Source organism: Nematostella vectensis, chromosome 9, assembly GCF_932526225.1.
Source record: "Nematostella vectensis chromosome 9, jaNemVect1.1, whole genome shotgun sequence".
Lineage (NCBI taxonomy): Eukaryota > Metazoa > Cnidaria > Anthozoa > Actiniaria > Edwardsiidae > Nematostella > Nematostella vectensis.
Window position 1 is genome coordinate 14425731 of NC_064042.1, and position 12435 is coordinate 14438165.

The window sequence follows — 12435 nt, forward strand, 5'->3', positions numbered from 1 at the left end:
AGTAGGCATCCATGAGTTCAAATAATTGCGTAAAAAGTAGCCAATAAAATGATGGTTGTACTTTATTGACTGAAAAACATTACAGCATCATTGCAGTATAAATGTTAAATAATATATAATGTATAATAAAAAACAAATGATATATGAACTATTTTAAAGAAAACGCCATTCATATTATAAAATACAGATTAAAACCATAGCCAGTCAAAGCTATTACAGTAACATTACTAACAATATTTCGCAAAATAAAGAAGAATGAAAACCTGAAGTTTCTAAATAATAATAATATTTTGATGCTATCTGAGCATTGGCATGTTCTTAAAATTTGGCGAAACCCTAGCCTGGACGTTCTTATTAAAAAAAGGAGTGTATTTATTATAACTTACAGTTATAATAACTTTCATATTATATATTTACAGTACTTTCATATTATATCATTGTGTCATGTAACACAATTGACTTCAAAGCAAAGTACTCGAAATGAAGAATATAAGACAAGAAAAATGATTTACCTGAATCTTCTGATTCATTTTCAAGTACTTAAAAGCTTATTTTACCCATTTTAAGGCTTGCAATAACTTCATTAGCAGCACGACAAAGTTTTTACGCACATGTACACCGATTCCTCAGATCCATTGTGGTTTGGTTGTGATATGCTTGCTCTTGCGTAGTTTTGAGCTTGGATGATTCAACGTGAGGTTGTTTGATGCAACGTGGAATGAGACGAAAACAAATGGCTGCCACAAAGTTTCAGCTGTAATCCCAAAGATCAACATAAACCACGCAAACTTGTTCATACATTACGTCACAAGAGCCACCGCTGACAGTTTATGCGCTGACGAGCAAAACATCCAAGATGGCGGCGAAACGTCGAATTTCTCAAAAACGAATAATAACCGCGCGAAAACACCTACAGCAAGCGTTTTTTTTTTTGTTTTTACATCTAAATATGAGTCTTGGTTCTATTTAGCTTGCAGTTCCCCTTTAATAACTTAAAAAGGTTCAAATCCGTTTGTTTTTTAACATAATTAAGTGTATTTAGATCAAAGATCTTCGAGTTGTTGCACTGCCTTTCAGTGAGAAAAAGATGGCATTTTTTTAAAGGCAAGAAGTTGCTGAATCAAAAAGGAGAATTGGTCGATGCCGATGAGGCAGTTAAAGGCAAAGTAATCGCTGTGTACTTCTCAGCACAATGGTGTCCGCCATGCCGGGCATTCACCCCAGTGTTGAAGGACTTTTATGAAGAACTGAAATCACTGAAAGTCGAAGATCTTGTTATAATCTTCGTGTCTAGTGACAGGGATGAGGCAGTGATGAAAGACTACTTTAACAACCATCACGGCGATTATTTAGCAGTTCCATTCAGCGATGAAGAACTTTCAGCTGCCTTGATAGAAGCGGCCGCAGTGAGAGGAATCCCTTGCCTTGCTATTTTCAACGAAGAAGGAAAATGCCTACACAAGGATGGAAGAACCGATGTCACTAGCGGAGGTGCACCTAAATCAAATCTGACCAAATGGAAGAATCTTACAACAAACTAACTCTCGCGTCGTCTTTGTATTCGATCCAGGTTGAAGAGACTTCGATTATAGACATTGCATAAACTGTATCTGTTCTTATTCTAAGAAGTTAATTGTATCTTTTGATAATTGTATACGTTTCTTGACTAAATTTGAAAAAACCGAATCTCGAAAGCAAATGTGGTCGTGATCATTTTATCGGAAGGAGGTGTTTTTTTTTTTTTTTTTTTTTTTTTTTTTTTTGGGGGGGGGGGGGGGGGGGGGCAGAATAGATTAAATACTGACATTCAAAATAATAATTCTGATGATATACAGTATACATTTTTGTGCATAGTCGAGATTTTTTTTATTGGGCCGGGGTTACACAAATTTGAATACATACATGCTGGCTCCTTTGAAGCGGAAACTTTGTAATAAGTTATACAGAAATCTGAATTCGTTCTTGCACGACCGCTTAGAAGTTTGCTTTCCCCAAACGAGACACGAATTTTGATGGACGCGAAACGACGAATAAAAACTAACGAAAATGTGTGAGTTAGGCAATGGCTAAAATTTGAATATACATTATTATAATTTTAGAATTTCAGGCAGCAGTCTTTCTTAGCCAATCACAATGAAGCAAGACATGCCATTTCAAAACATGAATTTCTGTGAATTGAGCTGCTCGCGTTTTTCTATTTCCTGGAAGCTTGCGGGTGAATATTTTTCACACAAAAGCTAATACTTGGAAAGGTGGACTTCCATGTATTCTAGAATAACTATATCTTCACCCAGAGAAACAAGATCTATTCAGCTACATGGACCGATTCTTGTGGGTATGTAAAATTTTCACTCATGTTTCCTGTGCGAATGTTATTCGCGGATGTATTGTGATTGCGCGATGTGATGTTTCTTTTCGTAGAATGGCTGCTCAAGCATTTATTGTCTCCATTCTGTTTCAGGTGGCTTTTGATCCTACCCCGATGATTCTAAAGCTGTGAGGGTGAGCTATATTTCAACCATTTCCATTTAAAAGCGACATTTGTAAAGCCAAGGCTTTTTTCAAATTGTAAACAAACCAACTTTAGCTCCCATATAAGAAGAAGATTGACGATCGAGAAGTTTCCATATTGTCTCATACGAGATCTCTCGATGTGGTCCGTATAAACAGTGAAAATCCATGCTTCGGATATATGCAAATAGAATGTCTTTGGGTTATGATTTAAGCCATTCTTCCGGATACGCTTCCAAGCTCACTCCCAGAACCTTGTAGCAAAAGTTGAAAAATTAACTCAAAGGAGACAAAACAAAAAACAAAACCTGACCACCCCGTCTCACTGGCTCACAAAATATCATCTCAGTTTCAGGGCCATAGCAATCAATGTATGATTGGGGGGTGGTGGGGGATACAATACAGAAACATTAAGAAAACATTGGGGGTGCACAGCCACGCCCCTCTTCTGGTCATTTCCTTTTATATATTGATCGGGGGGCTTCTGTCTGACCAGGTATTCTGATCAATTTACAAATTTCGACATTCGTGAATCACGGCAAAGGTAGCAATCACAGATCACGGTTTTTAATTTGTCGTTTTCATGATTCACGATAAACAAAAAAGGCTGTTCACAGATCAAGTAAATAACCCATACCACCTCTGATAAATGATTTTACGAATTTCGATTCATGTCCAAATCCCTCAGGCATCTGTCTAAGGGATAAATGGTCTTGAAGATATGCATCCAAGCAAGGTGATAGCAACTACTATTAAGCCAAATAATAGAACAGGTTCTTTTACAAATTTCAAATCGAACAAGGACAGAAAAGCTGAATCACAACTCTGGCGGTATGATACCCTAAAATTTACCAAATTGGAATTAATTGTGAAAAAAATTATTTTCGTCTCAAAGTTACCGTTATTTATTCTTGAAATGTATGCCCTAGTGTAATTTAAATGAAAATATAATTTTTCCCTATAGTATTCAGCTTTTAAAAAATGTTGGCGAGCCGTTGCTAGGGGCAACCGGTCTGTTTGCAATTTGTTTTGATCTAGAAGTCGGATTTCAAAGGGCCTATTTCGATGGGGTTTTCGATTTTCTCTTGTTTGGGTTCCCTGTGTTTTATCCACGTGACTGAATAGATCACTAACAAGAGAGTTTACATGCAGTACCTTCCTAAATATCGATCTTCACATTTCAACATCAAATCAAAATACAACCTTCCATTTTACTCTTTAAATATGCCTAAATTCGCTAACCAGAGACGCAGAAAGCGGCGTTTTTGTGGGAACCGCTTTACAGGAAGTCTCAATTTAGAGGAAAGCGAGTATAAGAGAGTTGAAAACAGTCCTAATGAGTCGGAAAACGAACCGAGTTGTTCGACTGACATGGAGCCTGTTCAAGAAGGCAATCCTGCAAAATCTGCTTCTTTTCGAAAGCTTTCGAAAACCGCTGTCGAGGCAGATACAGTGCCTAAACCTTCCCAATCCACTGCAAAGGTATCTGATGCTAAGGTGACTGGGTATCGTTTCGTGGATATGGACATTCTTAGCAATATTTTCGCTTTGCTACGATGTGGTGACTGTGGCGAGTTCTGCCTCGTGCTCGGGGAAGACGAGCACAACCGGAAGGGTTGTGCCTCGAAGCTACGTCTAACCTGCCAGAACTGTGACTGGAAGCATATCACTTATACTTCGAAAGTTCAAGGGCAAAGTTATGAAGTGAATCGCAGACTGGTTTACAGCATGAGAACACTCGGAAAGGGACATACTGGAGCCAGAAAGTTATGTTTACTTATGAACATGCCGCCACCACCTACTGCAAGGGCATTCACTAAAAACTCGCGCACACTGCTGAAGCATGTAAAGGAAATTGCAACCAAAAGTATGGGTGATTCTGCAAAAGAGCTTAAAGCAGATACATCGGATGGGCCAACCAATTGCGGTGCTTCATTCGATGGCACCTGGCAGAGAAGGGGCTTTTCATCTCTGAATGGCTGTGTCACCGGCATCTCTATTGACACAGGGAAAGTTCTCGATGTAGAGGCCCTTACGGTGTCCTGCAAACAATGCAAGCTGCATGATCATCTAGATAAGGATAGCGAGGAATACAGTTTGTGGAAGGCAGATCACAACGACTGCAAGGCCAACTTTAGGGGTTCCGCACCTGCTATGGAGCCTGAGGGTGTACAGCGAATCTTTAATCGTTCTGTAGAGACCCACAATATCCGTTACACTGAATATTATGGTGATGGCGATTGCAAAAGCTTTAATAGAGTTGAGAAAGTCTATGAGGCTGACAATATTATAGTTAAGAAAAAGAAGTGTATTGGGCACGTACAGAAGAGAGTTGGTAACTCCCTTCGAAAACTGAAACGTGACATCCCAGGTCTAGGCGGCAAAGGCAAGCTAACCGATGCACTCATTGACAAACTACAGAATTATTATGGCATTGCCATACGTTCAAATGTTGGAAACTTGGAGCAGATGCGTAAGGCAATTCATGCTAGTCTTATGCATTGTGCTTCTAATGAAGCCAGAGTGCTGCATGACCACTGCCCGACTGGAAGCACAAGCTGGTGTAAATATCAGAAAGACAAAGCAGACCACACCAATACATTTAAGCACAGTGCTGGTCTGCCATTGGAGATACTGACCAAGGTAAAGCCAGTATATGTTAGGCTAAGTGAAGCCAGTCTGCTGGAGAAATGCCTACATGGCAAAACACAGAACCAGAATGAGAGTTTGAATGCAATGATTTGGCAGCGAGTGCCCAAGGAGGTGCATGTCGGCAGGGATATTCTGGAATTGGGCTTGTATGATGCTGTATGTCATTTTAACATGGGGTACAGCTCTGTACTAAGACTGTTGGAAGCCCTCAAAATCCCTGCCGGCAAATATACGGAAGCAGGCTGTGGCCTTGAGGATACTTCTAGAGTTCGGCTTGCAGAGTATAAAAGTAAGGAGGCATCTAAAAGAAGGAGAAAGGTCCTGAGAGGCAAAAGAAAAAAGAAAGAGGACAAGAAGAAGCAAGCTGAGGGCTCTCTGTATGATCCTGGTGGATTTTAGAAAGTATGATCGGAACACTGCCCTCATATTATGAATTTACACATTTACGTTATCTTTAACTTGAGATTTCTCAAATTGTGAGATTTCCGTATATTAGTAATACTCTAACAGTGATATCTTCCAGAGAATTTGTTGGAATTGGCTATTTTTTTCAGGGGATGTGCAGTATATGTATTCTTATACACAGACCTAAAGGATAAACATTTGCTTTAAATCTCAAATTGAAAATAATTTTCAAACCTGACAAACAAATATCCAAATATTAGTTTCTGACAAAATATTCCTCTAATTTGAAAAATATCACCAGGGTAATTTCTATACTTCATTGTATGCATATGTTGTAGTAGAAGATTTCCTAAAACTTTGGTGGCTATTGATAAAAAAATAAAGGAGTTATCACTGTAAGACTGGATACCATGATTTCGGGGTAATTAAGCCCCCCTGGTTGCCATAGCAACGCAATGTTTTGTCAAGTATGTCAATAAATTTATCTGATCACATAGGTTGTATGTATGTTGGTTAAAAATTATTCTAGTGCTTTTCAAAAAAAGTCACCCCTCAGGGTCTCACACCACCAGAGATCAGCAAACACAGCTCAAGACACAATTTATTCTAATCCTCCAGGTTCATTTTCATGGCCTCAAAACACAATGTCCACACCTTTAAGGCTTGTAAAACAACTTGCCGTTACAGATTGCAAAGCATTCTGGGAGACCCAGGGGAAAATTCACGAGGGGAGGGCCCTTCAACACCCCTCTCCCCAAAGTCAGATGTTTTTTTTTTGTCCTTTCACACCGAAGCCAAACAAATCAATTCCAGGTCATACAACCCAGAATAGCAGTGTAAACAATTTTGGAATCAATTTGGTTTCAGAAAAGATTCACTACGAATCCACCTTTGCTTGCAAATATCCATAAGCACAACTCTCAATTATGCCCCAAAAGACTCCATGATGTCCCAGGACATTCTCTTAATATGCTAATAGCTGTATTTTTCATTAATAAAAATTGGAAAGCAATGAGAGCTATGTTTGACTTTGACGGGCTGTAAAAAACCTAATAAAAAAGGGGGAAGGTATCTGTTTTCAGTCTTTTTTTTTTCAATGGGTTAAATAAGATTTTAGATGGAAAGCAGCTAATGATGCTCTTTTCTACTCAGGTTTTAACAACAATTAGTATTTCATATATTTGAAAATGGCAAAATTTTCACGGGGGATGAGCTGTCTAGACCCCCTAAACAAATATCTACATTCCTGAAAAATGGGCTCAAAATCAACTTTTCTCCTAGCTTAGTGGTGTTAAAGGTTTATGTGAATGTCTAAGTCAGTTCCTCCACCCCCACATTTTTTGTTCTGGGGCAGGGCCTTAATTTTATGTCGCCTTTTTAGGGGAGGTTCACCCTTTTTCATGCTATTGATTGGGGGAGGGTTGCAATTTTTGAACCACAAAAAAATTCAACTTAGCAATCCCCCCCTCCCCGTTAAATAATGACCTTTTCCTAAGCATATATAAGTATGCTAAATGGCCCGTATCCTTTACTTCTCTTCATAATGTTCTATATTTGTTTATAATAATATTTATGCATCACAAACACTTGCTTTTGCTCTTTTAAATATCAAAATAACTTATCTGAGCCCCATCAAACTTTCATGAGATGTTTTATTTTCCCTTAGGCTTTTAGAGGAAGACTTTTTAACATGGCTACCAGCTCTGTGGATAATTTAGAAGACGAGAAGTATGTAGTTCTACTTACATTTATAGCAAGTGTTTAACTAGTGGGTCACAATATAGGCAGCATGTATCTGTCATACAATAAACACATTCTTGGCTGGTTTTGAAAGATTTTTTTAAGTGACTTTGCCAAATGCTGTACAAATCGTGTATAGCATGTCTCTTCAATTTTGTTAAAAAATAGTATTGGGATATTTAAAGTGAAAGCAAAAATGAATTATAATGATTTCATATTTTTATTTTAAAATGTCAAAAATAATAACAATGTTACCTGTTTTTCATCCGAGCTACAAGGTATAAAAATAAGGCTAAATTGTTTAATTAGAATAAATCATATTTTGATTTTGGTTTCTGACCCCTAAAAATAATAGATAGAACTGTATGAATAAAAAATTAATAAAATATAAAAAATTAAATATTTATCTTTTTTTCAGTGATAAAGATGAGACGTGGCCTGACATTGTTATTTCAGGGATTTGGGTAAGTATGAGAATGTAAGGCTGCCACATACTTCCTTAGCTTGGCCAAGATTTAGTAATCAGAGATGGCTTTTAGGAGAAGGAAATGTGACACTAAGGGCCCATGCCAAACATTTTTTTTTTGCGTGTGCAGAAATGCTTGAGGCAGGCACACGTACCCAAGGTTTGCTGAGGGAGGGGGGTGCGGTCATGGGCATGATATTGAGAATGACCTACTTTATGCATCCTAATAGTAAGGGAGGTGCTCATGCTTTTATTACTGGACAATCTGCTGGTTAAAGTGAATCATACAATGTCAGGAAACAGTGAATATTTTTTTCCAGGAGTCACTTACTTTGACCATGATTTGTCAGTAGTTCTTCTTGATTTGTCGGTAGTTCTTCTTGATTTGTCGGTAGTTTCATCTTGACCCGCTAACCCGCTGCACCACCATAAAGCTCATCTTTTATAAGAGGGTGCATAAAGTCACCTGAGTATGAGTAATACTAAAAAAAAAGTTAAAGTTAAAGCCGCATTGTCACCAGTTTACTTCCAGAATGCCGAGTAAAAATAGAATCCACACTATTTAAGAGGCCATCCGCTCTAAATTATCAATGTGTAGTTCCAGAAAATATCCATACCCTCCCCCCCCCCCCCCCCCCCCCCCATTGAGGGGACTGGAAATTCCGGGGGAGTGGGGGGTTCAAACGCCCATGAATTTCCAGAGGGGAGGGGGGTAAAATGCCCTTTTTCCTTAGCAGTTACTGTATTTATTTTTTCCAGGGGACTGGAAATTCAAGAGGGGTGGGGGTCATACCTCTGACCCCCTCAATAGGGGGGGGTGTGGGTATTTTCTGGAACTACACAATCACATCCTCAAAGAAATTTCCAATACACGCATTGCTTTTACAATTGTGAATTTTTTTTTCGCGTTTTCCGTTGAGGATAATGTTATAAAAGAAACATCATAATGGCAACCACATTCGATAGGTGTCAGGTTAGTGTCAAGGGAGGTGCACCAATATGGTCACGTGATGTGTGTTGTCATCAATGATGTCACTAAGAGAATTTTTTTTCTGACTATCAAAATAAATATATATTATATAATTCATAAAAAAACATTGTATGACAACCAAACTTGATCGTTGTCATGTATGTTTCAAGTGGGGTGCAAGGTGAGATTGTCATGTGACGTCATTGATGACGTCACTAAAGGTAAAACTGATGCCATCAAAAACAGAAAATATTCTTATATCATTAAAGAAACATTGCATGACAACTAAACTTGTCATGTCAAGGGTGGGGGAAGGGGGTGCAACAAAATGGTCATGTGATCTGTGAAGTCAAAGACGTCATTTTAAAAATTCAATATCTCATGTAGATGTCATGTAGCTCAAGGATATTTGTTGTGTGACGTCATCGGTAGCGTCGCAAGCAATCGTAAAGCTTTATGAAATAACTGTACGAAAATAAGCAAATTTTGGGCTTAGAGGTTCGCTTTTAGACAATGCCTAAATCCATATATTACTCATAACTTTTGCTTTATATAGGAGAATGTGGCTGCGTTTTCTATTAAGGAAGCCAACGGCGATTACAACGCTGGAAACTTTCCAAAGGCCTTTATGCTGTTGTCGGAGGCTCTTTCCCTTTATATTAACTTTGGACTGCAAAACGACACACTGCTCATGAGAATCGTATGCCTCAGGGCAAGATGCTTTGCTAAAATGGTAAAACATCACTGAAATAATATAATATAATGTACTTTTATCTGCCCGTTTTTAACAAAGCACCCATTTTTAACAAAGGCTACACTCCATGTGACAACGTGAACTCATGTGTCGTAACCTGAAGTGGTTCATGGTTCATGGGTATAAATGGCTAAATCCTGTTATCTGACAAACACGATAATGTTTATATAGAAACATGCTACAGTTCTAGTCCTGGATATTTGAAACCTTGTATTCCATTTTCTTTGATGCCAATCTTATCTGAAATAGGTGTTTTCCAATTGCAGTGTTGAATGGGGCAGCTTTGTTTCATAAATCACAGGTTGCGCAAGCATGTTTATAACTCACAGCTGAATGTCGGATAAGACAAATTCAAAATTCTTTTTGTTAAGGCTTGTTTTAGGCTGGTCTTCACAAATCTTCATATGACCTTGTTCCTCAAATAAACTCTGCACCGTAGATCGGTGTCTATTCGAGGGGGAGAGGGTAGTACAAAAATCTCAATCGTATATGCGGCGCCTGTTCCAGGGCGTTGCCTTGTGGGCATTGACGTCGAGAAGGGACCGCGATGTGAAGGCGAGATTAAAGAAAGAATTTTTCGTGTGATACGTGTGTCGCTTATTTTACTTCGTTTTAACATGTCGGCCGTTATGGCCGGTGTGCAGACAGCCCAAAGCCGGATTACCCCAATAGTGGAATTCTAGCATTAAAAGTTAGTATTGTAGTATTAGACATTGATAACCGGTGCCAGCACGAGCGATGTGATTATTTGGGGCGATATTGTTACATTTTGTTGATTAATAGTGTACTTATTTCTTATTTGTTTACATAGGGATTCCTTGATGAAGCTTTAGAAGAAGCAACGCCTAGTAAGTTACCCCAAACCCCTCAATCTTTTCCTCCATTTTCCCTCTTCTCCTTTACCCATCTTCTCTCCGCACCCACCCTTAGAACTTCTTTTTCTTTTCCATTTGTTTTGTTGTCTACAGAGTTGAACCTTGCTGAATATTCTTATTTTCTAGCATCATCGATTTTGGCCTCGATGGGGTGTCCTATGAAGTATTGGAAACTTCTCATTTTTATTGAGGAATCTGCAGGAAATATTCCCAATCACATGACATCTGCCTTCTTGCTATCCATCCTTGCTCGATCTACTCACCCCGATGTAAGTTATATTGTGTGATACTCCCTACAAACCTGAGAGAGCTTCACAGAAACCTTCACCTCAATCCCAATACTAGCCTGCATAGCAAGCGTTTCTGTGGTGTGGAGCTTCGGACGAAGAATGTAGCCGCGCTTGCCCTCTATTCCTGATAAAACTCCACAGAAACGCTTGCTACGCAGGCTATCCCAATCCCAACTCTAACTCATCCAAACTCTACCCGCCAGTGCTGAAAAACGCAAGACTAGTTCCAGTACCGCGCGGTTAAACCAGCTTTTTTGTTTTGAAATGGCGGCTTTTTACCGGCGAACTGTCACATTTTGGCGAATGCTAAGAAAACTAGACCAAACCTAAGGCTATAATTTTCTTTAGGACTCCCTCATTATCACAAAAATCTGTCATCTTTTGTACAGTATGGTTTTAATGCTGTACAGTTAGTCAAATCAGCGACTGAAGTCAGCCTTTCGTACCTTTTCTCGAACGATACAACACTACGATTGTGCTTGTTTTCGCCAGAGCACGCGCATGCGCATACGTTTTTCAGCACTGTCACTCTACCCAAATAACAGGGAAGGGAGAGGGCCATGGGAACGAGGTTTTCACTCAACTTTTTCTGAAATGTTATCCTGTTAACCATTGCCCAATAGAAATCCACCTAAGACCCCCACCCACCTGTGTGACGGGGAGTATAGATATTTTCTGAAGTTCTTGTTTGTTATACCATCATATTATTAGCATTTTACTCAATTGATTTATTTAATTTATGTTAATTTTACAGTCTGCCGCGCTCGCTGACGCATATGAACGCTGCAAACGAAAGTTAAGAAATGCAGTACGAGAGGTATGTAAAGATGATCAAATAGAATCGCGCTCATAGTAGCAGAACTCCTAGTCAAACTGATTGCTGCAAACATGCCAACAACTCTCCCGATAGTCGCGGGAGACTCCCGGCTTTTGCCCTTTACTCCCGGAGAAAAAAAAACAAAATTCCATATATTTACTGTAGTTGTTTTTTTTATTTCCCAGGATTGGCATTTATGTCATTGGCCCCTTTTTCCCATTTCCAGTAGCGTAGTCATACCATATATTTTTTGCCGAGTGAGGGGACTAGTGTGCAGACAGTTTACAAAAAGGTGTAAAATCCGGCGTAAGGCAATTCCTCGTCGAATGAAACACCGGGGAAGGAAGGAGAGGGGCCTCGCACTATAAGTTGTCATGTAGCATCATATTTTAGTTGTGTATGTTCACGTAAGGAAGCACAGGTTTACAACATTTTTACTGAGGATACAATCACGCTTGTGATCATTTATTTATAGAACAAAAGTGTGGTTGATTTTTGCCTTGGAATGATGCTAATGGCAGCGCAACGGCTTCAGAACGAATTCCATTTACCTCAGATAGCAGCTCTGGTTTACACGGAGATTCTCTCCCTGTTTTACTCCACACCACTAGATGTTTACTATTTTAGAGCGGTTTGCTATCTGCAATTGGTAAGTCCTATTTATGTATGATTTCTGCTGAAAGATTTAATGCATGGTACATTAGAGCTGGATATTAAAAAGAGCCACTAGCCGCCAATTTGAAAAATACCAAGTGTAAAAGGCATTCATTTCCATCGGCTGTTTCGGGGGAGCTAGTTCGATATATTTTATATAATTTAGTTAATAACAGACTTTGCCTTTTTCAAGACTTTTCCATATAATTCGTCTTCCAATAATAAAAAAAATACATCAAAGCTGTGGCTCTAGGGCAACAAGTGTCTCCATGTATGCAAAGCTTTTCACCGGGTGAAATCC

At 39.0% G+C, this 12435-nt stretch overlaps 2 protein-coding genes across 5 annotated transcripts in view; both read left to right on the forward strand.

Annotated features, from left to right (window-relative positions):
• The first annotated feature begins 1849 nt into the window (after window positions 1-1849).
• Window positions 1850-12435, forward strand: part of LOC5501869 (helicase with zinc finger domain 2) — a 66357-nt gene continuing 55771 nt past the window's right edge. Inside the window, exons 1-9 of one of the 4 annotated variants that reach the window (XM_048732824.1) lie at window positions 1850-2335; window positions 2462-2502; window positions 7235-7296; window positions 7727-7772; window positions 9301-9477; window positions 10310-10346; window positions 10500-10642; window positions 11418-11480; window positions 11956-12129. In XM_048732824.1, coding sequence (XP_048588781.1) covers window positions 7259-7296; window positions 7727-7772; window positions 9301-9477; window positions 10310-10346; window positions 10500-10642; window positions 11418-11480; window positions 11956-12129 — 678 coding nt within the window. In that variant the 5' untranslated portion in view covers window positions 1850-2335; window positions 2462-2502; window positions 7235-7258. Of the gene's footprint in view, window positions 2336-2461; window positions 2503-7234; window positions 7326-7726; window positions 7773-9300; window positions 9478-10309; window positions 10347-10499; window positions 10643-11417; window positions 11481-11955; window positions 12130-12435 lie in introns of those variants that run through there. The other 3 variants (XM_048732825.1, XM_048732826.1, XM_048732827.1) reach the window with 3 other exon arrangements.
• On the forward strand, window positions 2513-6062 carry LOC5512949. Its single transcript, XM_032382396.2, has one exon. The coding sequence runs from the start codon at window positions 3658-3660 to the stop codon at window positions 5560-5562; it is 1905 nt and encodes a 634-aa protein (XP_032238287.2). The 5' UTR covers window positions 2513-3657; the 3' UTR covers window positions 5563-6062.